This window comes from Lepidochelys olivacea, assembly GCF_965140295.1.
Source record: "Lepidochelys olivacea isolate rLepOli2 genome assembly, chromosome: 5".
Lineage (NCBI taxonomy): Eukaryota > Metazoa > Chordata > Testudines > Cheloniidae > Lepidochelys > Lepidochelys olivacea.
Window position 1 is genome coordinate 93,086,665 of NC_140415.1, and position 26,970 is coordinate 93,113,634.

Consider the following 26,970-nt stretch of genomic DNA (forward strand, 5'->3'; position numbering starts at 1 on the left):
AGTTTTGGGGGGGGGGCGGGCAGGGAGGGATTATTAGGGAGCTTCCCCCATGCAGACCCTGGGTGACCCCTAACCTCTCCCATTCAGGTAGGCACATCTGCCCATCCCCATGTGTCTCTGTGCCCTCACCAGCCAATCCCCTGTCCCTATATCGCCCTGTACCCCGTCCCCATGTGTCTCTGTGCCCTCACTCAGCCACTCCCTGTCCCTATGTAGCTCTGCCCCCCTCCCCCTGTCCCCATGGGTCTCTGCACCTCCCTCCACCCGTGTCCCTGTGCCTCCACTCCCATTCAGCCCCTGCCCCAGTCTGTCCTGCCCCACTAGCCCTTATGAGCCCTGAGATAATGCTTCTGGTAGATTGAGATAGTGTGCATTTCTTGCAGTTCTTGAGCAGTTTCCAGAGCTGGCCTTAAGAACAAACAAAACAACTGACTGCTTTTGGGTGAAATACTGTCCCCATGAAAGTCAATGGGAGTTTTATTATTCACTTGAGTTGTGCCAGGATTTCACTCCCAGTACTTGGGGACTCCACATAGCTTCAGTAACACTTGTTGGATCATATTAAAGAAGTTCTGTATTAAAATCACAAATGAGTTTGATTCCCCAGAGTTTAAATTCCAGGGTATTACTAATTAAGAGGTCTCTTGGTTTTTGGTACTGTTTCTCTCCCTCTATGTATGAAACTTGCAAGCTGCTAATTGTGTTAGTACATTCTAAGACAGAGTCTGTTCTCAAAGCAGTTCACAGAGAGAGAGACTCAAAGCAATACTCTAACAACAGAAACAGCACCCAGAGACTCCCCACCCTTTTGTTGTATTAACCATTGTGATTAAAATAGAGATAGAGGATGTATGTGGATGGATGCTTGGTGTGGATAATAACTGAATGATCAGGGAGGTGCCAGCCTAAGAATCCAGTGTCCATCGGCTGAAGAAGGTGTCAAGTGGAAATAACCAGAGGACCCCACCCGTAGGGCAGACTGGAATCCACCCAACAGCCTCAAGAATGGGAGAACCAAAGAACAAGATAACATCTTGGAGCCGTCAGGAATGTGCTATCTGCTGATTGATTCAGCAACAGCATGATGAAGCAATTCCCATAGACTGGCATAGGAAGAAATTCCTATAAAAATAGACTCTAAAAAGTGAGAACTTTGGGGTCTGATTCTGCAAACCAACTTCCAGGAGCATCAGATGAGCATCTGACAAGGCCCTGCTCCCTCCTCATGTCCAGGCCACCTGGCCAGTGGCTTGGCATGAGCAACTCTAAGGCTGGTAACTATGATAACAACCTTGCAGAACCTGTGTGTGTGGGTGTGTATGTGTGTGTGTGTGTGTGTTTGTATGAATGAATGTGTGAATAAATATGAGATTGAATGGAATGTTATAGCTATAACTAACTGCTTACTATGATTCTTTCTGTATTCACAATAAATGTGGTATTTTGCCTTTTTCCCTTTAATAAGATCCTGCTGGTTTTTATTTTATTGGTACAACACACTCAACCTGATCACTCTCTAGTAGAAGGATCGCTTGTTTTGTTTTGATCTTGGTCAAACCTTCGCTACTGTTTATGTTTTGTGTCATCCAGAAAGTGACTCTACAGAAATAACATTGTGGGATCCATGTTTGTCTTTCAGTTATTTCGTATGAAATTTGATCAATTTTTTTTATCTGTCAAATGCAGAAACCTGGATCTGGATTCTTTCCTTCTTGAGTATAATTACTGTTATCTCAAATGAAACTGAGGTGTATTATAGGTATAATTAAAGTGGACTGATTGTCCATTTCATCACACCTGTACTAAAGATGTCTTACCGGTTAACTGCTTTAACCGTTAACGCCTGGGCTGGCTAGCCAGCCGGCTTCTGCGGCCCCATGCCAGCTGGAGTGGGCCCAGCAGTGCCGGCCAGCCGGAGCAGGCCTAGTCACAGTGCCCAGATGGAGCAGCACTGTCTGGATGGAGTGGGCCCAGCTGCAGGGCCCGGCCGGAGCAGTGCCGGGCAGCTGGAGCAGGCCAAGCTGCCACCCAGCCACCCCGGCGGAATGGGCCCCAGCCACTTAAAAGTTAACCATTTAAACAATTACAAATATTTAGTTTAAACAGTTAACTTTCTAAACAGTATTTACATCCTTAACCTGTACACTCCTTTTGGTATCAAAATACAATATATTGTAAGTACATTGGAAGCAGGAAGCCTGCTAAACAACCAGTAGGGTCCCTGGCCCAACGAGATGCAAAAGAGCACTCAAGGAAGATAAGGCCATTGCAGAGAAACTAAATGAATTTTTTGCATCAATCTCCATGGCTGGGGACGTGAGGGAGATTCTCTATCCTCTCCAATCCCAAAGCCGTTCTCTTTAGATGACAAATCTGAGGAACTGTCCCAGATTGAGGTGTCATAAGAGGAGGTTTTGGAACAAACTGATAAATTTAACAGCAATAAGTCACCAGGACCAGATGGTATTCACCGAAAAGTTCCTCAAATGTGAAATTGCAGAACTAGTAATTGTGATATGTAACCTATCATTGAAATCAGCTTCTGTACCAGGTGACTGGAGGATAGCTAATGTGACGCTAATTTTTAAAAAGGACCCCAGAGGCGATCCTGGCAATTACAGTTCGGTAAGCCTAACTTCAGTACCAGGCAAATTGGTTGAATTTATAGGAAAGAAAAGAATTATCAGACACATAGATGAACACGATTTGTTGGGGAAGAGTCAAAATGATTTTTGTAAAGGGAAATCATACCACACCAATCTACTTTGAGTATTCTCAAAGTATCCGACAAAGTATCCAAGAAGCATGTGGACAAGGGTGATCCAATGGATATAGTGTATTTAGATGTTCAGAAAGCCTTTGACAAGGTCCCTCAACAAAGGCTCTTAAACAAAGTAAGCTGTCCTGGGATAGGAGGGAAGGTCCTCCCATGGATCAGTAGCTGATTAAAATATAGGAAACAAAGGATAGGTATAAATGGTCAGTTTTTAGAATGTAGGGGGTAAATAATGGTGTCCCCCAGGGCTCTGTACTGGAACCAGTGCTGTTCAACATATTCATAAATAATCTGGAAAAAGAGATAAACAAAGGTGGCAAAATTTGCAGGTGATACAAAATTACTCAAGATAGTTAAGTGCAAAGCAGACTGTGAAGAGTTACAAAGGGAAGTCACAAAACTGGGTAACTGGGCAACAAAATGGCAGATGAAATTCAATGTTGATAATGCAAAGTAATGCACATTGGAAAACATAATGTCAACTATACGTACAAAATGATGGAGTCTAAATTAGCTGTTACCTCTCAAGAAAGAGATCTTGGAGGCATTGTTGGATGGTTTTCTGAAATCATCCACTCAATGTGTAGGGGCTTTCAAAAAAGCGAGCAGAATGTTGGGCATCATGAGGAAAGGGATAAATAATAAGACAGAAAATATCATATTGCCTCTATATAAATCCATGGTACACCCACATCTTGAATACTGCGTGCAGATCTGGTTGCCTCACCTGAAAAAAGCTATATTAGAATTGGAAAAGGTTCAGAAAAGGGCAACAAAAATGATTAGGGGTATAGAACAGCTTCCATATGAGGAGAGGTTAATAAGACTGGGACTTTTCAGCTTGGAAAAGAGATGACTAAAGGGGGATATGATTGAGGCCTGTAAAATCATGGCTGGTGTGGAGAAAATAAATAAGGACGTGTTATTTACTCTTTCTCATAACACAAGAAATAGGGGTCACCAAATGAAATTAATAGGCAGCAGGTTTAAAACAAACAAAACCAAGTATTTCACACAATGCACAGTCAATCAGTGGAACTCTGTCAGAGGATGTGGTGAAGGCCAAGATATAACTGGGTTCAAAAAAGACCTAGACAAGTTCATGGAGGATAGATCCATCAGTAGCTACTAGCAACGATGGTTAGGGATGCGAAACCATGCTTTGAAGTGTCCCTAGCTTCTGTTTGCCAGAAGCTGGGAATGGGTGATGGGATGGATCACTTGATGATTTCCTGTTCTGTTCATTCCCTCTAGGGCACCTGGCATTGCCCACTTGTGGAAGACAGGATGCTGGGCTAGATGGACCATTGGTCTGACCCAGTATGGCCATTCTTATGTACCATTTATTGTCACATATTCCTTCCCCTAAATCAGGGATGGCCAACCTGAGCCTGAGAAGGAGCCAGAATTTACCAATGTACATTGCCAAAGAGCCACAGTAATACGTCAGCAGCCCCCACCATCAGCTCCTCCACCCCGCTCCCAGCACCTCCCACCCACTGGCAGCCCCGCCAATCAGTGCCTCCTCCTCCCTCCCCGCACCTCCCAATCAGCAGTTTCGTGGCATACAGGAGGTTTGAGGGGGAGGGGAAGGAGGAGCGAGGGCACGATAGGCTCAGGGGAGGGGGCGGGAAGGAGTGGAGTGGGGCCAGGGCTTGTGGCAGAGCTAAGGGTTGAGCAGTGACCACCCCCCGGCCCATTGGAAAGTTGGTGCCTGTAGCTCCAGCCCCAGAGTTGGTCCTGTGCAAGGAGCTGCATTTTAGTTTCTGAAGAGCCTCATGTGGCTCCAGAGCCACAGGTTGGCCACCCCTGCCCTAAACTCTAGCAAGAAGCTTTGTAATGTGATGAGTATTTTGATGTTGTTGCTTTAGAAGATAATTGTGTGCTTAAAGCAGCTGTTTGGCCTTAAAGCCAATAAGCTCATGCAGCTTTAAAAAGTCTGAACTGAGGCCCTGATTCAGCAAGATACTTAAGGTTGTGCCTAATTTTTAAACTCATGAGCCATTCTATTGAAGTTAATGGATCTACTCACATGTTTAAAGTTAGACATGCCTAAGTACTACGCTGAGCTGGAGCTAGTGCTCCTACAGCTGATTCTGGACCCATGTAAATTAATGGGCATTTTTCCATTGACATCATTCGATGCAGGATCAAGTTTTTAGCCTCAGAATGGAAAAGTAAAATTGCATCTTGTTTTAATTACTTAATCTAAACTAATATGCATTTTTTTTTACCTTTTTGCCTATAATTAGTTGCTTCAGTTCTGTAATGCTGCATTGAATATGTTCATGGAATGCCTCAGTTTATCTGTAAGAGTTATATTTGTAGTTCTACTCTTGCTGGAAAATGTCATTTTTGTGTACATATATTTGTTTGCAGATGGAGCATTTATCTGAAAAAGCAGCTGAACAGCTCCATGCTGAAATCATGAATGAAACAGATACACCTCGCACCCGCGACCTCAAGCTCTTACGGGCCAAGCGTTTAGCTTACTATGGAAGGAGGGGAAGGACAAAGATTTGCTCTTGTGGTACAGATAATAAACTAAGTTCATCAGCTTCCAGAGGAGCAGTTTTACATTCTGCAGTGAGCACTAAAGAAGAAGAAAATCAGACTTCCACATTAAGTGGCTCTCAGCAACCTAATGATGCAACAAATAGAAGAAAACTTTTAATTCAGAGATCATCTGGAGTAAACCATCAAGGAAAAGAACAAGAAACAATTATCAGAAATCCAGAAACGCATAGCAAGTGTATGAGCCAGACCTGTATTTCAGAATTAGATCATAGACTACTTGAGGATCTGACTGTTCCCGAGACACAAAAACTCCAGCATGTTATGAGTTGGGCACAATTGTTCCTTAGTAAATCTCAGCAAGCAGCTCATATGCCGAAATATTCACAGTTATCTCAAGGACTTACTTTGTCTCAAGACAATGAAAGTGAAATAGCACTAAGTAGGGAAACCAGAAGCTCATATCGTTCTTTGTCACAATCAACAGATGGTTTTAACCTCAATGCACATGCTAATATTTGCAAGAGTTCCAGCTTTTCTTCAATCTCTGAAGTTAACTCAGAGCATACAGAAAGGTGCATTTCTCTTGACCCTTTAAGAGATAAAACATTATCCCCTGAAAACAAATGTTTTTATAACATTCAGGCTAATAATAATAATAAGAGAAAGACAATAATTAGGATCAAGAGAGAAAGAAGGGACCCTGAGATCTCCCTGGGTATTTTGAGCCAACTTGCACTTGCTGATGAAACCTGGAACAGCGAAGAAAAATCAAATTTTCAAAATATAGGTGAAAAAGATATGTGGTCAGAGATACATAGTGTCCAGCCAGAACCTCAAGTTGTGTGTAAAACTGGCAATTATTCAAGTAAAATGGCAGAGGTTCCATGTGAGGATCCTAGTACTTATTTTTGGGCTCCCCTAGTTGATAGTTCAGATGAGGAATTCACAGACAGAATTGTGAAGACAAAAAGATCAAATAGGTCTGGTGCTGAGATTAAGGAGCACAAAAAATCTTCACACAGCATATTTTCATTTAAAGAAAAAAATATAAAATATTTGAGTTCTGGTGTGTTGGGAGGTAGTATTGCCTCCATGAAGAAGACGTACAAAAATGGAAAACGGTCTGTGGGAGAAAAGCACATATTAGAGAACAAAGAAAATTATAAACACAAAGATTTCAATTTGGCCTTAAAGGCTCATGGCTGCAGTGAAGGCAAGGTTATTGCAGGTAGAATCAAGGGAGAGGCTGAAAACAGATGTATCCCCTTCGCTGGTGAATCTGAGGTAGAAAATGATGAATTAGAAGATCTGGTGGTAGATTTTACACCTCTGAAGAGAGATACAGATCAGAGAAATGAATCAAGATTCAAGGATATGGAAGACTCAGATTACGCTGTTGAAGTGAGAAAATGGATTGGAGAAAAGCAAACAGACAGTATCTTCAGTAGCACAAGTTTTGACAAGAGTATGGGTAAAGGAAATAACTACAAGAGAGCTCAAAAAGAAATAGTGCTAAAATGCTCTAAGAAAGATCCAGCCATGCAAAGTAGCAATCCTTTGCTGAATTCATTAGTGAACCCTCCGGAACACACTTTTAAAGTTTGCCCTGACTGTGCATGCCTCAGTTATCCAGATATGACTTGGTGCAGTGGATGTGGTTGTGTTTTATTAGGTATATTAACACAGTCTACTAAAGACAATATGGAACATAAATCCAAAGTATTCCTAGGAGATGCGACTGAGAAGCAGAAGAATGTTTTCAGTCAAGTCATTAAATCTTCACATGTTTCAGAAAGCAACTCAGAGGAATTCCCCAAACTCAGAGAAAGAAGTGATGATTGCCAAAAGATATGCTGGGATGATAAGCCACTGTTATATTCAGACTGTGATATTAGTGTTTTGGATCAGTTAAATAAGGCCAGATGTCTTCATCCCAAAGAGAGAAACCAGCCATATTCTTTCCAAGAATACCTTGGATACTCTAAAGAGGAAAAGATCGCCAAACATCTTGAGGGTATGGTGATTGAGCAAGAGGAGACTGAAGAAACTCACAGTGACTGTGGAGCAACTGAACTAAGCTCTGTTAGTGATATAAATCCTGATGCCATAAAACAAGAGAATAGCCATCTTGAATAACAGGACACATCTGAAGGAGAATCTACTTTTATGAAACTTTTGGATAATCTTGAGTTGAACAGTAAAACAGAGCAGAAAAAAAGCCACGTTTCAATAGGTAAAGAATTTTTTCACATTTGCTAAGTTGTTCATTTTTAATTATGTAAAATATATAACCATTTCTAACTATTACTTTAAGGAGAAATGTGGTAATCCTCTGTTGTTGAATATATGCATGATCCTGTTGTTTATTCTTCTCTGACTGTCATAATTATTCTTCTCTATCATAATTTATTTTGGGTGTTTATAAGTAAATCTAAAATTTTATGACCTTTGATATAAAAATAATAATAATAATGGCTCAGCACTGATAAAGTAGCATCCATCTCTCCAGTTCCTAATTCATTGTTAACTGAAATTGATTCATGTGCTCTGAGATGCTTAGTTTTTGCATTAAAAAAGAGCTGTCAAGTAATGACACATAACAACTGTTTGTGAAATTCACTGCTTTTATTAGCCCCTTTTTATCACTTGCGTGTAAATAAACAGCTCTGATTAGGCTGTTCTTGGGACTCAATGAGTAAAGATGATATATGTTTTCTAGGAAATGTTTCTTGTGGAATACAGTAGAATGTGGAACTACTGTACTATACTTTATTGTCAGAATTTACTCATAATGAAGTAAGATCACTCCGTATGATTTTAAAAAAATCATAAATTCATTATATGTAAATGTTTGGTAACATTTAGTGTTGTTACATATTTTTAGATAGGAAACTCTCAAAAACCAAAAGCATTCAGACAAAACTGACTGGTTCTAAGAGGTATTGGGAGAAATCCAGCATTGCATGGTCATCTTACACACATGGAGAACTGAAGCCAAGGTTTGCTTATCTTTTTTTTAAATTTTTTGAATTTACAATCCACTAAAAATTATCTGTAATAAATGCTCCAGTTAGGGCTTTAATACCGACATCAACATCCTTAATCTTATCAACCTTGCCAATTTTTTTCTAGCTCTGCGGTACGTTGTTCTAAAGTTACAATTTAATTTGAAACATTCTAATTTTAACTCAAATTAGCCAAACTACGTTAGTCAGAATTGAGACACTAGACTGGCAAAGAATTAAAGTCAAGATTTTTATTATACAACTCTAATTGCTTCTGAAACAAATCAAGCAGTGGGGATTCTCAAGGCAGCTGAGTGGAAAAGAACAAGTCTACTCCTCACATGGTTAGTATCCCCTGGAGTCACAATAAGGTCTGTGGCAAGACATTTGTTTATAGTGCTCCCCTCTTCCTTCAGGTCAGCTATTAGATGGCAAATGGTTAAAGAAAGGGGTTGGAAAATACAAAACTGTTATGGGAAATAATATTTTTATTGTCTCTTAAGCAGAACATTATTTATTATGGTCTGATTATCCCTTATACTTAGGCCCCTTTAAACCAGTTTAGCAGTGTAAAGGGGCTTAAAATCAGTGTAAATGACATTTACGCCTGCTTTAAGGTAAGGAGCCTTAGCATAAGTGAGAATCAGACTCTGTGCTGGGGACACACTACAGAATACTTTTGAATAGAAAAGAATAAGTAGAGGCAGTGGGGAAAAGGGGCACATAAAAGATATCTATATAGCAGATAGGCGGAGTCTGGTGGCAGCAGCCTTCAGATGGCATCTGACAAGAACAGAGAATTGAGTAGGGGGAGAGGGCGGGGTTGGCTCTTATTGTGGCACCATCCATATCAAGTGGAATGAGCTTGAGGATCCTCTCTCTGACTGCCCAGCAATTTTAATTTCTAGAAGCCAGGTAGAGAGTGGCAGGAGCAAGGGTCAAGCGCAGGAGGCGATGCTGGTTTGCTGTGGGAGCTGCTTTGATGCAGCTCACTCCAATGACATTGCTTCCTGGATTTGGAGCCCAGTGGAAAAGGGCCAAGTTCATGAGGCTCGATATTTTCCCCATAATTAAGTTGGAGATAATAATATTTCCCTACATCACAGGAGAAACGAGGATTAATTCATTAGAATTAGCAAAGCGCTTTTAAATTGCTGGTTGAAAGGCACTATAGAAATGCAAAACTGTTTCATTATTGTTATTACGCTAAATTCACCCTGGTGTAAATGCATTGACTTCAGTAGAATAACACAGGACTGAATTTGCACCATTGTCTGTTATAGAGCTAATAACAAAGAAATCAGAGCAGCAACAAAAAGATGATAAATTTACATATTTACAATCTAGTCAGTCAAATTCTTAGTTGTACTGTGTATGTCTAAAAGATGATAATTGTACCAATTTAGGGACCCAAATGTAGGCACCTATGTTTGAAAAAGTTGTCCTACCATTTCTGTGAAATTTCCAGTTTTAACAAATTCTGTTTCTTACTCATTACACCATTAACCTGATTTATTGCTTCCTGCAATGGATAGTACCAGTAGTAACTAGATAAATCGTAGCTTGGGAAAATCTCATTAACATCTCATATTCCCTGACCCTGGACATGGTTTCACATGGGTGAACCTCTGTATTCATGTGGGGTACCTGAAAGGATTGGGCCCATTTTTGGAGTCCAGCTTATAATAAGCATCATTTATTTTGAAAGTTTATTTTCATTAATTTATTTTTGTATTTATTTTCTTTTTAGAGAAATAAAATAAGATTTATAAAACATCTAGTTTAATTATCTGAAGAAAACGTTCACCAAGTACTCACAGCTTATCAGAATTGGTGTGAGCATATTATAAAAAGCATACATCTAAACAGTGGAAAAAGTCAAAGTGTACTTAGAATTGGGGAGAATTCAGGCCAAACACTCAAGAGGGCTAAATTCTTATAATTTCATGGCAGAGAGCTGAAAAAGTTTTTGTGTTAATATTCAGATGCTCTGGGTTGGTTTGTGTAGGACGGCATTTTTTATTTGTAAAAATCCAAGTGTGCTTTCTCCATAATTAATAAACTTCTTAGCACTAGGGACCAATAAAGAAGAGAATTGTTTTAATCTAGATTCAGTTACTATTGGGCCTCTTTTCTTGTTTTCAATTGATTTGTTCTTTGGTGGTAAGAATCTGTGCATGTGCTCTTGCCCACGTCCTCTGTCATGTTTTGCCTCATTTCTGTCTTTGTTAAGGCCCTGACCCTGCTTCCTGTGAAGCCATTGGGATGGATTCTGTGGTCTACTAAAGCCACTTTGCACAAAGGAATCTTAAAGTTGCTGGAAATGGACAGTAGAGAACTCCCCTTACACACAGGAACTCTCCACCACCTCCTGTGCCTGCCGCCCCTGTGCCACACAGCTCTAAGGGGAAACAGAGGGTGTATTGGAGAGATTCAGGGAGATTGGTGGGATGGAGATGGGGTATGGTAGAGTGGAGTTCTGCTGTGCCCTATTCTCCATTGGCTTGTGGTCCCTGGTAGACCCTACACCAGTAGTGAAAGGTAGAGGCGCTTACTGTGAAGCTCTAACTTGCGGTGGTGGTGGATGGCTGAGTATCAGGGAGCTGCAACTAATATTCTGCAGTGGCCTCACTCCACTGCATCTGAACAGAGGTGAAGTATGTGCCCCATTGTTTCTTTAGCCATTGATTTCAATGGGAGAAGGACTGGACCCTAACTGACTGTTTAAAACAGGGCCAGTATGATGCATTCTTCTTCACCCCCCCCCCCCACACACACTTTTGTCAGTGAATCTTTGTTGGCCAATGGAGTTCTAAAACGTTTCTTCAAAGTAGCTCATTCATGAGCGTAACGGAGCAGGTGGCAGCTGCTATTGCTGGTGCTGTCCTCGGGTGGATCATGAACAAGCCATTGTGTATGAGAGAGTATTTAAAGAGAGTTCACCCCAAGCTGTGAATCATAGAAAAGTAGGACTGGAAGGGACCTTGATAGGTCATCTAGTTCAGTCCCCTGCACTGAGGCAGCACTAAGTGTTATCTAGACCATCCCTGAAAGGTGTTTGTCTAACATGTTCTTAAAAACCTCCAGTGATGGAGATTCCACAATCTCCCTAGGTAATTTGTTCCAGTGCTTGGAACAGCACTTACTGTTAGAAAGTTTGTCCTAATGTCTATCTTAAATCTCCCTTGCTACAATTTAAGCCCATTACTTCTTGTCCTGTCCTCAATGATTAAGGAAAAAAACTGATCACTCTCCTTGTTGTAACATCCTTTTATGTATTCAGTGATTGTTATCAATCATGTTTCCTCCCCTCCCCCCACGTCTTCTCTTTCCCAGACTAACCAAAGCTATTTTTTTCAGTCTTTCCTGGTATGTCCTGTTTTCTAGACCTTTAATCATTTTTGTTTCTCTCATCTGGACGTTCTCCAATTTGTCCACATCTTTCCCAAAGTATGGTGCCCAGAAGTGGACACAGTACTCCAGTTGAAGTCTTATCAGTGCTGAGTAGAGTGAAAGAATTACTTCTTGTGTCTTGCTTACAACACTCCTTTTAATACCGCCCAGAATGATGTTTGCTGTTTTAGCAACACTTTTACATTGTTGACTCATATTTAATCTGTGATCCACAGTAGCCCCCAGATCTTTTTCAGCAGTACTCTGTCCTAAGCAGTCATTTTCCATTTTGCATGTGTGCAGTTTAGTATTCCTTCCCAAGTGTAGTACTTTGCATTTGTTCTTATTGAATTTCATCCTGTTTACTTCAGACCATTTCTGCAGTTTGTCAAGCTCATAATGAATCCTGTCCTCCAAAGTGCTTGCAACCCCACTAAGCTTGGCGTCATCCACCAACTTTATAAGTGTTCTCTCTATGCCATTATCCAAATCATTTATGAAAATATTGAATATAACCAGACCCAGGATAGATCCTGGCAGGACCCCACTCAATATGCCTTTCCAGCTTGACTGTGAACCATTGAGAACTACTCCCTGAGTGCGGTTTTCCAATCTGTTGTACACCCATCTTAAGTAGGTTTGTCTCTAGGCTATATTTCCCTAGTTTGCTTAGGAGAAGGTCATGTCAGACAGTACCAAAATCCTTACTAAAGTTGAGATATATATAATCTACTGATTCCCCATTACCCGCAAGGCTTGTTATCCTGTCAAAGAAGGATATTAGGTTGGTTTGAAATGATTGGGTCTTTACAAATCCATGTTGACTGTTACTTATCACTCTTATCTTCTAGGTGCTTACAAATTGATTGATTATTTGCTGCATTATGCTTCCAGATAGCGAGGTTAAGTTGACTAGTCTGTAATTCCCTGGGTTGTCTTTATTCTCCTTTTTATAGATAGGTGCTATATTTTACCCCTTTCCAGTCGTCTGGGATCTCCCCTGTCCTCCACAAATTCTCAAAATAATCACTAATGGCTCAGGTATCTCTTCAGCCAGTTCCTTAAGTATTCTAGGATATATTTAATCAGGCCCTGCCTAGTAAGACATCTAACTTGTGTGAGTAATTCTTAACTTGTTCGTTCCTGTTTGAGCCTCAAATCCTACCCCATTTATACTGATGTTCACTATGTTAGTTGTCTAATCACTGCAACGCGGCTCCCAACGGCGGTGCACTGTCTACACTGGTGCTTTACAGTGCTGAAACTTGCTGCGCTCAGGGGGGTGTTCTTTCATGCCCCTAAGCAAGAACGTTGCAGCACTGCAACTTTCGCCAGTGTAGACAAGCCCTCAGACTTGCTTCCCATGGGATCATAGAATCATAGAATATCAGGGTTGGAAGGGACCTCAGGAGATCATCTTGTCGAACCCCCTGCTCAAAGCAGGACCAATCCTCAATCTTTGCCCCAGATCCCTAAATGGCCCCCTCAAGGATTGAACTCACAACCCTGGGTTTAGCAGGCCAATGCTCAAACCACTGAGCTATCCCTCCCCCCCCCCCCAAATCTTAGCTACAATTCTCTGATTTTGCTAAAGTTTGTCTTCTTGAAGTCCATTGTCTTTATTCTGTTGTTTTCCCTACTACCGTTCCACAGAATCATGCGCTGTGATCATGAAATGATAAAGTTCATAATTCTTTTCACCCAATGTGCCTACATGTTCCTGTAGAAATTCAAATTCCTTGAATGAAAGAATTTTACTAATTTCAGTTTACTCCCTTTTCTGGATCATTAGAGAGTATTTTAAATATGACAGGACAAAATACTGGATCCCTGTTGTATCCCACTTGATGCCTCCCTCCATTCAGTAATTTGCTGTTTATCTTTACCCTTTGTTTTTGTTCCTTCAGTCAGTTTTCATTCCATGTGACTTTCCTCTAAACCCAAACAAATTTGAATGGACTTTATGTATAATCTGTCATGAGAGAGTACATCAAATGCTTTATTAAAATCTGCATTTTAATATGTATGTGTGTATTTCCTAATTGACTTCTAAATGAACATTAATGTTTTAAAACAACTCTATTTATACACTGTGGCTCTTGTATTTTTCCCAGTTATTTAACAAGGGCAAGGAGCAACAATTTATACTAACACTGAAGGAATAATGAGTCAATAAGCACTTGTAGTATAATTCCATATATGTGAGTAATTTGCTCTACAGTAACTTAATGAGGAAAAATTAAACAAAGTCTCCTCTTGAAATAAAGTTAATGTTACCAGAGTTCATGTGCACACACATGAGAGGTGTGAACATCTGACTCAAGCTCACTGCCTTCATTTGCCAGATTAGCCAAAGGAAAGCTGTTGTTATTAGAAGTGATCTGATTAATAATTTGTGATGGAAGTGTCTGATAATGAAAGGGATGAATTCACACATGACAAGATTCAGATATTCTCCTAATAATACTTTAGTGGGAGGAATCAGCATACAGTTCTTTTTAAGAGCCACTAAAAAATTTCTAAACCCAGACAAGTTAACAGAGAATTTTTTTAGAACCTTCCTTGGATATATGTAATAGGTTCTGCAAACTATTTAATTGGTTCATAGCATTTATCATATGGCTGTCACCATGGTTCCATGTTCTTTGATTCAGCTCTGCATCTTATCAAATGTTTATTCTCTCCACATATGTTTTACATTATATATTTAAATAAATGTCTAGTAAGTTTAATAAAATAGCAATGGTATGATTTCAGTTACATGTTTGTCTTCCATTTACCGGGTGCTATAGTGCCAAAGCTATGCACTATTTTTGTCAATCCATAGTATTAAATATATTATTAGCCTCTGATGATGGGCAAGTGGAAATAAATAAATATACTATTCCAACAATTTTTTGTTTGCCTGATCTAGATCACAGTGTGTACAGAGACCAGTCTCAGCTGATGTGGGCAAGAAGATGGTCTATATATCTCAAAATATTCAGCCTTCAGGTATGTGAATCAATAACCAGTAAACATGACCAGATCTATGCTATGCCAAAGAAAATTAATATTTTAAATATCATGAAAATATGTATCTGGTTTGATGCATGTATAGCATGTAACTTTTGATAGTGGAGAGGGAGGGGGAGTTTGGCTAGACTCCAGAATCTGAACTTTCTTTTGAAATAGCACATGTAACTGTATTCTAAGGGATCAAATCTATTTCTAATTTTTAATATTTTAATTAAAAGCACAGATGAAAAAAGGGAGAAATGATCTGCTGCTATGGGGATTTAAAGAGCCCCTCTGCCATATCTTTCCTCTTCTCTTCCTTGTGAGAAAAGTGATGTGTTAAATGGATAATAGTCACTAGGGCTGAAATTTGGGTAGCCACCACACCTCTCACCAAAGCCCAAGTAAACAGGCTTTGCACAGGGAGGACGAATATGGAGACTGAGAAAGATGGAATCTTCCCTTCTCCTAGCCAGGAGGCTAGACTTGGAGCACTTGCTCAGCCAGCCTGTGTCCATTAGTGTATTTTGTGGTCTAATAGCAGACATAGCTTGCTACAACCTTACTGTGCAGGATCTGTGCACGTTGGATCTGCACAGTTAATGGGTCCATTGACCACTACCACTTACCCAACCACCTACTAAACTTTACCCTCTGCACTTCTATAGGGAGAGCCCCATGAATCTTGACTCCAGGGTGTGCAGAGGCAGCAGCAGACTTTGTGATATTTTTGGTAGTTTTGATATATCCATGACCATATCTAGAGCCTCCTTGCTTATTCTTTCTTTTGGAATCACACACACAGGGCTTTTCATGGCCCCGTATTAGGTATTGTGAGTTTCACCTGAGAAGAATAATTTAGAAGGCAAATAAAAATGTGGATATCTTATTGTAATACCTTGCATGTCATCTATCCAGTGATTCTCTGCCCTCCCCCACATTGTCCATCTTCTTGGAGACACCTTCATTGGTATAAGCATTTGCTCTTGCTGAAGGCCCTATCCACATTGAGCTGATTTATTTGTGCTTTTCAGTTTGTAGATTTCACATTAAAAACAAATTGTTGTTATCCCATTTATTGGCGAGATCACTCAACGTAAGGATCCTGTACATCACTGAGATGAGCACAAATGAACAAAGAATACGAAGTAGAGCCTTGTCTACTGCTGCAAGAAGGACAGGAGGCAATGGATATAGTTTAATTAGGCTGCAAGTTTATTCTCTTAAAATATCTGGCAATACCTGGCAATGAATTTTACAGTGCAGGACATCATCATTCCTTAATCATTTCTACATGATCTGCAACCTGGACCCAGCCATCCCAGTGCTGATACCCCACTGCTCACCCATTGTCTGAGCTAAAAGGGGGCTCTAAAAGGAGGGAGTTGGCTCCCTGCTGTACCAAATGTAGAAGTCCCAACCTCCTGTTCCTCAGCTCCTTAAGGGATGCTTTCTTTCAAACCCTTTTCCAGTACATTTTCTCTGATAACCCTTTATACCTTCCTAAGGAGTACCTGCATTGGACATTTGCCATGGGTTTTATGTACTAAGTTACAATGTTAGAACCTAACCCCCGAGTCCCAGACTTACTGTGAGGAAGCCGACTCCCCTGCAATCCCTAAGGAAAAAAGGGCGACTAGCATAAAGCCCAGAGTGGGTCATGAGGAAAACTGGTCCTTTTGCAAATTTCATGGGTGGGTGTATGGGTGCGTGGTGCCAGCCCAATCTCTGGGCCTGGTTGGTGAGTTATAAATATATATATATAAATATATAAGTTCTGGTGAGCAAGAAGGGCAGTGTTCCTCTTCCGCTGACCTCATCCAGCTGCTTCTTGCTCTTTCTTAGGTTCATAGATTCCAAGGTCATAAGAAGGACCATTGTGATCATCTAGTCTGACCTGCCATATAACACAAGCCATAGAAGTTCTCCAAAATAATTCCTAGAGCAGATCTTTTAGAAAAATATCAGATCTGTATCTAAAAATGGTCAGTGATGGAGAATCCTCCACACCTTTGGTAAATTGTTCCAATAGTTAATTACTCTGTTTTATAAATTTATACCTTGTTTCCAGTCGAAATTTGTCTAGCTCCGGTGGGCAGCCAGTTGATTGTGTTACAGCTTTCTTTGCTAGATTGAAGAGCCCGTTATTAAATGTTTGTTCCCTATGTAGGTATTTATAAACTGTAATCAAGTTACCCCCTTAACCATCTCTTTGTTAAGATAAATAGATTGAGCTCCTTGAGTCTGTCACTATAAGGCATGTGTTCTAATCATTTAATCCTTCTTGTGGCTCTTCTCTGAATCCTTTCCTATATATCAAGAGCCTTCTTGAACTGTGGACACCAAAACTAGACATAGTATTCCATCAGTGGTTGCACCAGTGCCAAGTACAGAGGTAAAATAACCTTTTTACTCCATCTTCTTTATGAAACTGCTATTACTGAATCATCGTATGATGAGCTAAGAAAGGCAAGCAGGCAACTGATTGCACTTCTTGAGCATTCATCCCTTCATGACCCTGAAACATTTCCAGTACAAATAATGAGGAGTCCTTGTGGCACCTTAGAGCAGGGGTCGGCAACCTATGGCACACATGCCAAAGATGGCACGCAAGCTGATTTTTAATGGCACACTGCTGCCTGCCGAGTCCCAGCCACCAGCCCCGCTCAGCCCGCTGCTGAACCCAGGCCGGGACCCCGGCAGCAGCAGTGTGTCATTAAAAATCCTGCCTGCCCCAGTCCCTCTTTTTCGCGCTGCCCCCCCCCCCCCGGGGGGGGCAGGATGAAGAAGCTCGGTTCTGCCGGCTGCTGCTGCAGAGCAAGCAAGCTCTCCCCCTCCCCCGCCTCTTCTCCCAGCATGCTGGGTTTCTGCCTCTCCTCCTCTCCCTCCCCGCCGCCGATCAGCTGATGGCCCTTGCGAGGGAGAGGGAGAAGTGGAGCCACAGCGCACTCGCTGCTCCGGGGAGGAGGTGGAGAAGAGATGGGGATGGGGCCTGGGGAAGGGGGGCATATCCCCTCCAGCCCCTTGTCTTGAGCCACTCTGGGCGGGGGCTGGGAACACCCCCAAGACCCTAGCTCACACGCCCAGCCCTCTGCCCTTACTCTTACGCCCCCCCCACACCTCAGCCCCCTGCCCTGAGCCCTGCATCCCTCACACACACCCCAGCCCCCTGCCCTGAGCCCTGCACCCCCCTCACACTCCCCCAGCCTCCTGCCCTGACCCCTGCACCCCCCACGACCCCAACCCTGACTCCAGTACCCCCCACACATACCCAGCCCCCCATACCCTGACTCCTACACCCCCCTCACATGCCCCCTGCCCTGACTTCTGCACCTCCCACATGTACCCAGCCCCCTCATACCCCATGTCCTGACTCTTGCATCCCCCACATTCCCACCCCCACCCTGAGCACCAAACAGGAGCTCCTGCATCCCCTCTCACCCCCCACATTCCCACCTACACCCCTTGCACCAAATGGGAGCTGCCCAGGTAAGCACTCCACACCCCACACCCAAACCCCAACTCTGAGCCCCCTCCCTCATTCTAGCTCCTGGCCAGACCCTACACCCCAACCTCAAGCCCGCTCCTTCACCCCCAGCCCTGTGCTCAGTGCACTCCCACCCTCTGTCAGTGCAGAGAGAGAGGAAGACAATGGGCTAGAACCAGGGAGAAGGTACCCACTCTATGTGGGCAGGGCCGGGATCCCAGACTAGCGGCGGGCTGAGCGGGGCTGGCAGCTGGAACCCTGGCTGGCAGGAGCCGGCGGACTGAACCCCAGACCGGCAGCAGGCTAAGTGGCAGCGGGCTGAGACGCTCAGCCCACTGCCAGTCTGCGGTCCCGGCTGCTGGCCCCGCTCAGCCCACTGCCAGTCTGGGGTTCTGGCTGCCAGCCCGCCCCTTGCCAGCCAGGGTCCCGGCCACAGGCCCCGCTCAGCCTGCTGCCAGCCTAGGTGAATGGAACCCCAAGCTGGCAACGGGCTAATCGGGCCGGCGGCGTAAGATCAGCATTTTAATTTAATTTTAAATGAAGCTTCTTAAACATTTTGAAAACCTTGTTTACTTTACATACGACAATAGTTTAGCTATATAACGTATAGACTTATAGAGAGAGACCTTCTAAAAAACGTTAAAATGTATTACTGGCACGCGAAACCTTAAATTAAAGTGAATAAATGAAGGCTCGGCACACCACTTCTGAAAGGTTGCCGACCCCTGTTTTAAGTGAATCAGTCTGATCAATGCAGGGACTAATCTAATCTACACTCTCAAATTTTCATAAAATGCTTTCACCACAGTGAGTGGGTCCAGAAGAAAAAGGGGTTATTGCCCCTTTAAGGGCCCACCCTACAAAGGAGACAGAGGGTAGGAGAGGGAAAGTTTACAGGGATGTAACTGGGAAGAAGTGTTCATAAATATTTCTGTTCTGTATTTGGGAGGAAAAAATGATGCAGTAATATCATGTGATAACACTTTTTTAATACCACTTGTATCTCAGGAGAATGTTAAACATCAGCTACTAAAGTTAGACATTTTAAAATCAGGAGGTCTGGATAACTTTCACCCAAGAGTTTTAAAAGAGCTGGCTGGGGAGCTCACTGGACCATTACTGCTGATTTTCATTAAGTCTTACAACAATGGGAAGTTCCAGAAGACTGGAAGAAAGCTAAAGTGCCAATATTTAAAAAGGGCAAATGGGCTGACATGGGCAGTTATAGGCCTGTCAGTCTGACATCAATCCAAGCAAGATAATGGAATGGCTGATACAGGACTGTGATGGGGTGTATCAGCCATGCACTGGTACAGCAGGGGTTAACCCTTCTCTCTTAGTCGAGGAGGCCCCACCTCTGTAGAGGCAGTGCACTCTGAAAATAAGAGTTTTTGTCATGAAATAATCTCTTTTTACATTATTTGATTTTCTGTTGTAGGTGATCACAAGCCTTCTGCAGAATGATAGTCTTGCATCATTTCTTGTTATCTCAATAGCTCAGTGAAAGACTCACTGAGAAAATAATACTCAGATTTATATGTTGTTAAACTTCTTTCTTGTTGTTCTGCTTGCTTGACTTTTGGTCTGCAGGAAAACTGATTTATGAGACATGATCCTATCAGTAGATATCTGCATAAAATTTGCTTTGGTACGTAAGAGTACATAGCCTCATGATAAGCGCACAAATTAGACTTTCAATTTAGATCTGTTACATAAGCTGGTATGGTGCTAGAAATCCATCCCATATTAACTGGAAATGTTTCAGGGTCATGAGGGGATGAATGCTCAAGAAGTGCAATCAGTTGCCAGCGTGCCTTTCTTAGCTCATCATACAGTGATTCAGTAATAGCAGTTTCATAAAGAAGTACAGTAGTATTTCTCCTAGTCCCTCTGTTGTTTTTTGGCTGTAGTATCTGGTTTCATATGGTGCTTCTCTTCATCTATATTTCTCGTGACTGATATTTAAATTTGGCTTCTTCCTTTCCTAGCAAATCATAACCTAACGTACAAGATACTAATACCTATCTGATTTAATTAAGGTGATAGAGGAGTAAGCTGTCGGGTTTGGGATCAAAAGGTCTATGTTCCCTCATTCTTGTTTGCCATTCCTCCACATTCTATTTTGAGTAGCTATCTAGCTATATATTTCTACTTTGCCTATCAACTAGATATTTTTAATCTGCAGAAGTATCTGGGCAAAGACTAGAGATAGTTACTCCCTAGCCATCCACTCAGATGCTATGAAGATGGGTGCAACTGAGAATCTAGATGGAGAGATAAAGAGTAGCTGATTATTTGTCCTTTTTCCTTCCATTAGTTTGCATCTTTTTGGATGCTTTAGGGAAGACATCTTTGGGCAAAGAAAGCCAGTGAAGCCAAGAAAGCCAGATAGGCCATGTTGAGGCTATTTTATAGGGGGATGGCCTGTGCAAAGAGGTGTGCTTTGCATTGTCATGTAAGGTCCTGAGGCAGCATGGGTCAATTCAGTAGGACTACTTGTTTCCTTAAAATTAGGCATGTGTTCAAGTACTTTGCTTAATCAAGGTCTAATGTATTTGAGGCAAGAACTCATTCCACTCTAGATTCCCAGCTCCTCAGATGTCACTTCTCTTGGGCAGAGACCCACATCTCTCTCCCTTCTAACCAGGGTTTTCCAGGCACAGATCTCTGCCTACACTTTGATATTCTTAGCGAGTCTGACTGCCTAAACAGGCAAGTTCTGCACTTTGCTTTCTCTTCAAAAGGCTATGAGCAATGTAATTGCCAATAGTTATGAGTTACCACACAGCTTGTTATAAGCAAGCACATTTATTCTTCAGGTGAAAGCATTACAGAGAAAACATATTGAAACAATAAAGAATCTACAGTTTACCAGAGATCACAAAGGCTCTGGTAGGAGTCAGTCATTCAAACTCCATATAGGGTTTCTTTTGTGGTTCATAACAGCCTTAGCTCAGAACAAGCACCTGCAGGAATAGATCACTCTCCTTTATACAGCTTGGGGCCTTGATCTTGACCTCATGTGACAGGTAATCAGCAGACAAAAGCCCACTCCTCAGAGCATAGCTTAGAAAGGCTGGGTGTTTGCATAACCTGGGGTGGAGAATTTGCATGCATCACCTCTTAAATATTTTCCAGGAAATCGACTTCATCTGTATTGTCCCACATCTTGTCTGCCACATTGTTCAGTATAGTCCTTTGATCATCTAGGTCCACAATAATATATAACCTTTGCATTTAATACAATGGACGCCAAAGATACTTAAACTTAATTAAATAAGGTTTTCAAGGATATTGCAGGAAATTGCCATATCTGTCACAGGCAGTTACACCAGAGAATTTTGCCCTGTAGCTGTAGCATCCCTGTGGCATGTAGAGCACTAGGATTGGGGATTTCATAATCTAATAATTAATTTCTACCTCTTACTTCTATAGTATTATCAAAACTTTCCTCCTTTCTGTAGGTTGTGTCAATTCCAGACAGATGAAGGCATATCCTCTCCCAAAACCTACCACATCTACAAAAGCCCAGCAGAAACCACCTAATTATCAAACCACATCAGTAGCTTTTGTGAAGACTGCTAATGCTTGTAAGTAAAAATGTATGCACATATTTGTTAAGCATGTTAACAGGCCATAAAGCTTTTATTAGGATATGCACAGGAACGATGTGTAAATTGTTTCATGTAATTTTTGTGTTCATGTGTATTCACTATGTTCCTTTTAATCACTTTTGACCTTCGTTCCCATTTACCTACCTTCCTTTTGCATTCTCCAGGTGCTTACTCTATCCAGGGAACTAAAGCTGAGTGATAATCAACAGATGCTGACCTGAAAATTAAAAAGAAACTGTAGCTCGAAGTGTCAATAAACTGGAACAATGCAGATTAGAGAATTTGAAAATAATTTACATTAGGGATAATTTAAACAGTAGGGAAGAACAGCAAGATAAAAACAAATATTTTAAAAAAATTAACTCCCCAACTGTAATTTGTAAGATCATTACTTCCCCAGTTTCTTTTGTCTTATGTAATATGTGTATGTTCTCTGATCAGATCTAGTGTGAGGACTGATTCTGGAAGGTAACAAACACCTTTTGGAGAGGTACTGAGAGCCCTTGACTCTCATTGCAGTCCCTCTCTTGTGAAAATGCTGAGATCTTTAATAACCAGAAATAGTCAGGACCATGGGTTTGTATCTCATCTGCAAGACATCAGTGCTATCATCACAATGCTTCTTTACAGTGTGTTTGGACATTGGGACAGTCCTGATTTAGAAGGGAAATGGCTTCTTGTAAATTGCCAGTACCACTTCCTGCAGCACCTTTGGCTTTCCTTGGAGACCTCCAGTAAATATCGTCAGGCCTGACTCTGCCATGGAAATTCTAACAACATCACAGCCTGATATAACATGGTTACATTACATCCTAAATGAACAAAATGATTTCGGAAATTCAAGGTAGAAATCAATGTCTTCCAGAGGATAAACAGATCACCTTCCTTTAAAAATAAGTGGTCACTCTTCAGAGACCCATTCCATGACAATGGCTTTAATAAACACCCTTTAAAATGTTAAAAATAAACAAGAGAATGAATTTACTGGCTGCATAAAGAGCATTTCTTTGGAGTATTAAAAGGCTTTTCTGAGCCTAACAGCGTGGACCTCAATTAAAGGCAAGTGAAATGTAAATAGGCCAGTCAAGAGATCCATAAAACTGAACAAGGGTATGTTACATGCAAGCAGAACAGAAATATCCTGGGGATATTTATGGCTCCACAGATTTATAACTGCAAAATTGAGAGTAAGGGAGTTTCCTGTGCTCATCCAAAGTAGCAGAGAAAATTGCATGTTTTGGTGAATGTTCTTTCTAGTGTGAACATTATTTAACAAACACAGCACTAATCTGTGCAGATGATTACGGTATAAGGAGTGCTTTTTGTGAAGTATTTTTATTTGATTTTTAGCCAGTTGAGGACATCTGAATAAATCAAATCTGTTTTGTCTACTCATAATGCGCTGGGGGTTGCTTCTTCCAGTTCCTGACCAGCCAAAGAAGAGTCTGCCTTCAAAAAATCTATCCGAAGTGGTACACTGAATGATGGGACAAGAGTTTGGGAATTTATTCAATGCTATGTGAATGCTCATTTAGTGTAGATGTGATCCATAAAGCTTTGTCTTGTAACTCACTGTTGAGCATCAGTGCCTAGTATTAAGGTGCTCCCTAGTAATCAGGATAGGCAGCTATTTATGTGTTGGTTGATTGCATAACTATTTACATAACTTGTGTCTAAAATAGAAATATAGCAGACATTTGCACTCTTAATAGTCTCTTGAAATGAATACTTGCAGCTATGGTTCATTTGAATCTCTATCTGATGATATGGTGTTCCACGTACAAAGACAATCAGTGTGTCAGCAGTGGCATTACAGTTTTGGCATTCAACCATTTTTGCTTTTCTAAAAGATGCTAATAATGTATTTAGAATAGTGTATGACATTGCATAGATTAAAAGGCTTTCTAGTGAGTGGCCTTTGTACTGACAAATGTTTGATTATTTTTTTAATGTATAGTGAGTATAAGGCAACTGGTCTGTTAGCAGCTGTAGTGACAGAAAAAATTAATGTAATTCAATTAATAATTGTACCACTCACCAAGACAGAAAAAAGTTTGATTTGAATATTTGCCAAAAACACATTATTCCGTTGGAATGCCTGATATATTAGAGATGGAAAAGAGCTGTTAAAGCCACGAAATCTATCCTCCTACTAATATGGGAATATCGTTATCTAGTTCTGTGTTTAGGTTAGTTTTAGAGATTAAGTACCAGCATTTGCTTCCTGCCTTCATCAGCCTCTTTTTTTTCACCTGTAAAATTGTCAGCATAGTTACGTTAAGGTTACATGGATGTCTAATGATCGAATTGCTCCTCAGACGTACATATGACAATGTTTGTGCCCAAATAATTACACACACACATAATTATGGCACAAAATTATGCGTGCAACTACTTGCCCCCATAATTTGCAGTCATAAAAAGGGAGGCCAGCTTTTGAAAATCTGGTGCTACTGCCAAGATACTGATACGTAGAACCACCAAATATATTTTTCTATATGTGGCTGCTGCGTTTGTTTGTTTGTTTTACATTAAAGGCAGGTGGGAAGAATCCTGCCCTAACAGGAGGTAAACTAAATACCTTACCAGGTCTTTTTCATCTCTAATTTCTGTCATTCTGATTATTTATAGTATGGCCAAATGGAAATATTGCTTCATCTTTTCCTCATATGTTGCTCTCTATTACCAAACAAACAGACTTTCATGTAGCTCTGGGATTCCAGAATAATTTCTCTTTCACCCAGGCACTGACTCCAAGCAACCTTGCAAAAGTACATTTCAAGGTTTTGAGGAAACAGTAAATTGGGTAAGTGTCTGCATCAGCTCCTTAGCTGTATATGAAACATGCTGGTGTTTCAGAATTTTGAAATCTATTTTTTATACTAACCACAAATCCGGTCTTTACAAATAAAGGATCTTGTCTGCCCAAAATATTCCACCTTCTGGATCAGGCCTTAATAACCCAGAGCCAAATTCATCAAAGCAGTAACTTCTTTATGTATTTATTTACCTTTTTTAGAAAAGTTTGTAGTACTTTATTTAATCTGGTCATTTGAATCTGTTTTCTAATGTGAACAAATTTCTATTAATGATGTATCTGCTGTAAGAACAGCAAAATGGTAATTTTATAACTATATTTTGAAAAAGAGAGAACTGGAGAGCTTTTATGAGACTTGTCTTAAAATTGAGTTGTTAGGTAATAAAAAGACTCTCTATTCTGCAGACAAAAAGTCTTATTGGCATTCAGATGGAGAATTTTGTAGAAGAGATGGGGATTGAAGCCCATCTACGGCTACCTTGAATGACAACTCTGGTGAAGTTTTATAAAATAAAAGTAACATGGTGAAGTTTAGTACATTCCTAAGGGAAAACATTGTTCTTCAGAAGCTCTGTCATCATGGAGGGTGTGGTACCAGAAAGCACTGTTGTTCAGGGGATTTGTGGGCGTATGGAGTCAAATCTCTGCCCATACAGGTCAATGCTGTGTAAATGTTATAAGATTTTTATACATTGAGTTTTCCTGTCTCCTGTACTTTTCCTGTGTAGAGGCCAATCTGGCCCTATGTCTGCAAACCATAGGAAGCACTTAAAAAAATGAGAGGTGGTTGGTCATTTTCTTCATGTGTCCTCAAAGTGGCGTAAGTGTGTTCCAGGCTGTGTTTCGAACTTGGGAGAGCTAAGCAGAACCAACAGATTCCAGATCTGGAATTATTGTTGTTATTATTATTATTCAGAAAGTTGTATTGATAAACTGAGCTGGCTAATAAGGGTGTGGCTGATCAGAATGCTAGATCCCCATTCCTTCTGACCAGCAGGCTAAGCCCCAGATTTTGTGGCCAGCTAACCCAAAATCCAGGTGGGTAAAATTAAAAAATACATGGTTCTGATGCCTCAGATTGGAAATGGAAGAGGAGAAATAGACTGTCACCTTGCATTAAAGTCTCCTCTCACTTTGCTTGCCAGTGAAACAGAAGAAAATGTTCTTCTCTTCGGTACCTGAATCTGATTTGTTTATTTTACTGTTTGGCATGGACGGGAGTTAGCTGTCAGCAAGAAAATGCATTGTATTTGTTCGCTGTTCCTTGTAATAGCATGTTACTTTGATTTGTTTTTAGGATAGTAAACGTGAGAGTGACCTCTCACTGTGGCTGCTTCTTCCTGATGAACTGTGGCTATGCATCTTCTCATTGTTTTCCCATAAAGAGCTTTCTCAGGTTGCCCAAGTCTGCCACCATTTCCACCAGCTTGTGAGGGATGAGTCCTTTTGTAAGTACTTTAAAATACCTAGCTAGTAATGGTCAGTAAGCAGAAAGAAAGGAAGGTCCTCCAAGGTAACTAAGAATGCCAGTATAAAGGAAATCTCTAGTGTTATATCAAAAATATCCTAGGGTCCAGGATACAGGCAATAGCAGCAGGAACAGAGATTTCTGTGTTGAACTACACAGAGGAGTAAATCACTAAAATTGTTTATAAAAATGTCTAAAATAAAATAAAAATGATAATTACCAATCAGTTTGGAAGATGTCTGTTTCCTACAAAGTTGAATTGAAAGAATTGCCTTCAGCATTTGAAAATGTTAGCTGATGGTCATCATGCTACCTTGCAAACAGTATACATTTACCAGTGTAAAGAAAACTGTGAAGGCACTGGAAATTATGAAGCTTTGGAATTATAAATTAAGATCTATGATTGAAAAGAAAATAGTTGATTTAACAATGATTAAATCAAATGCTAAATTAAACAAATTGTTTAAAAAACTTGATAATTTAGAATAGAGTCAAATTGCTTTCTAATGGGGCTGCTGTCTCTCAAACCTACTGTACTTTGAATTAAACTGAATCCTTGCTTTGAAGTGTCATCAAAATGGCATCTCCTCCTGAAAGAGAACAGACTAATTCACTGAATATGTATACTGAAATTAGAGATGGATACTGACCCAAAACCCTGAATTGGAAGAACCCAAACAAGTTCTGAGCCGGATCTAAACTTTGTGGCCCAAACCCATTGCTAAAGAGAAACAGCTATAAGTGTTCCTAAGAACTGTGGTGCATATACTTTTTTTAAATACGAAAGGAAGTAAGTGTCAAAGTTTAGGTTGCAAACTGTTTCCTTGCTAGCTCAGCATTTTCAAAGGCCATAACTAATTAAAATATTCACCTTAGGGACATACATTTTCCATGT

At 40.9% G+C, this 26,970-nt stretch overlaps 1 protein-coding gene across 1 annotated transcript in view; it reads left to right on the plus strand.

Moving 5' to 3' along the window:
- Nucleotides 1-7,356: 7,356 nt before the first annotated feature.
- Nucleotides 7,357-26,970, plus strand: part of LOC311520862 (uncharacterized protein) — a 113,255-nt gene continuing 93,641 nt past the window's right edge. The window contains exons 1-6 of the mRNA XM_084628731.1: nt 7,357-7,526; nt 8,178-8,292; nt 14,606-14,685; nt 21,640-21,765; nt 24,534-24,595; nt 25,905-26,055. Of these exons, the coding sequence (XP_084484857.1) occupies nt 7,460-7,526; nt 8,178-8,292; nt 14,606-14,685; nt 21,640-21,765; nt 24,534-24,595; nt 25,905-26,055 (601 nt within the window). The 5' untranslated portion in view covers nt 7,357-7,459. The remainder of the gene's footprint in view (nt 7,527-8,177; nt 8,293-14,605; nt 14,686-21,639; nt 21,766-24,533; nt 24,596-25,904; nt 26,056-26,970) is intronic.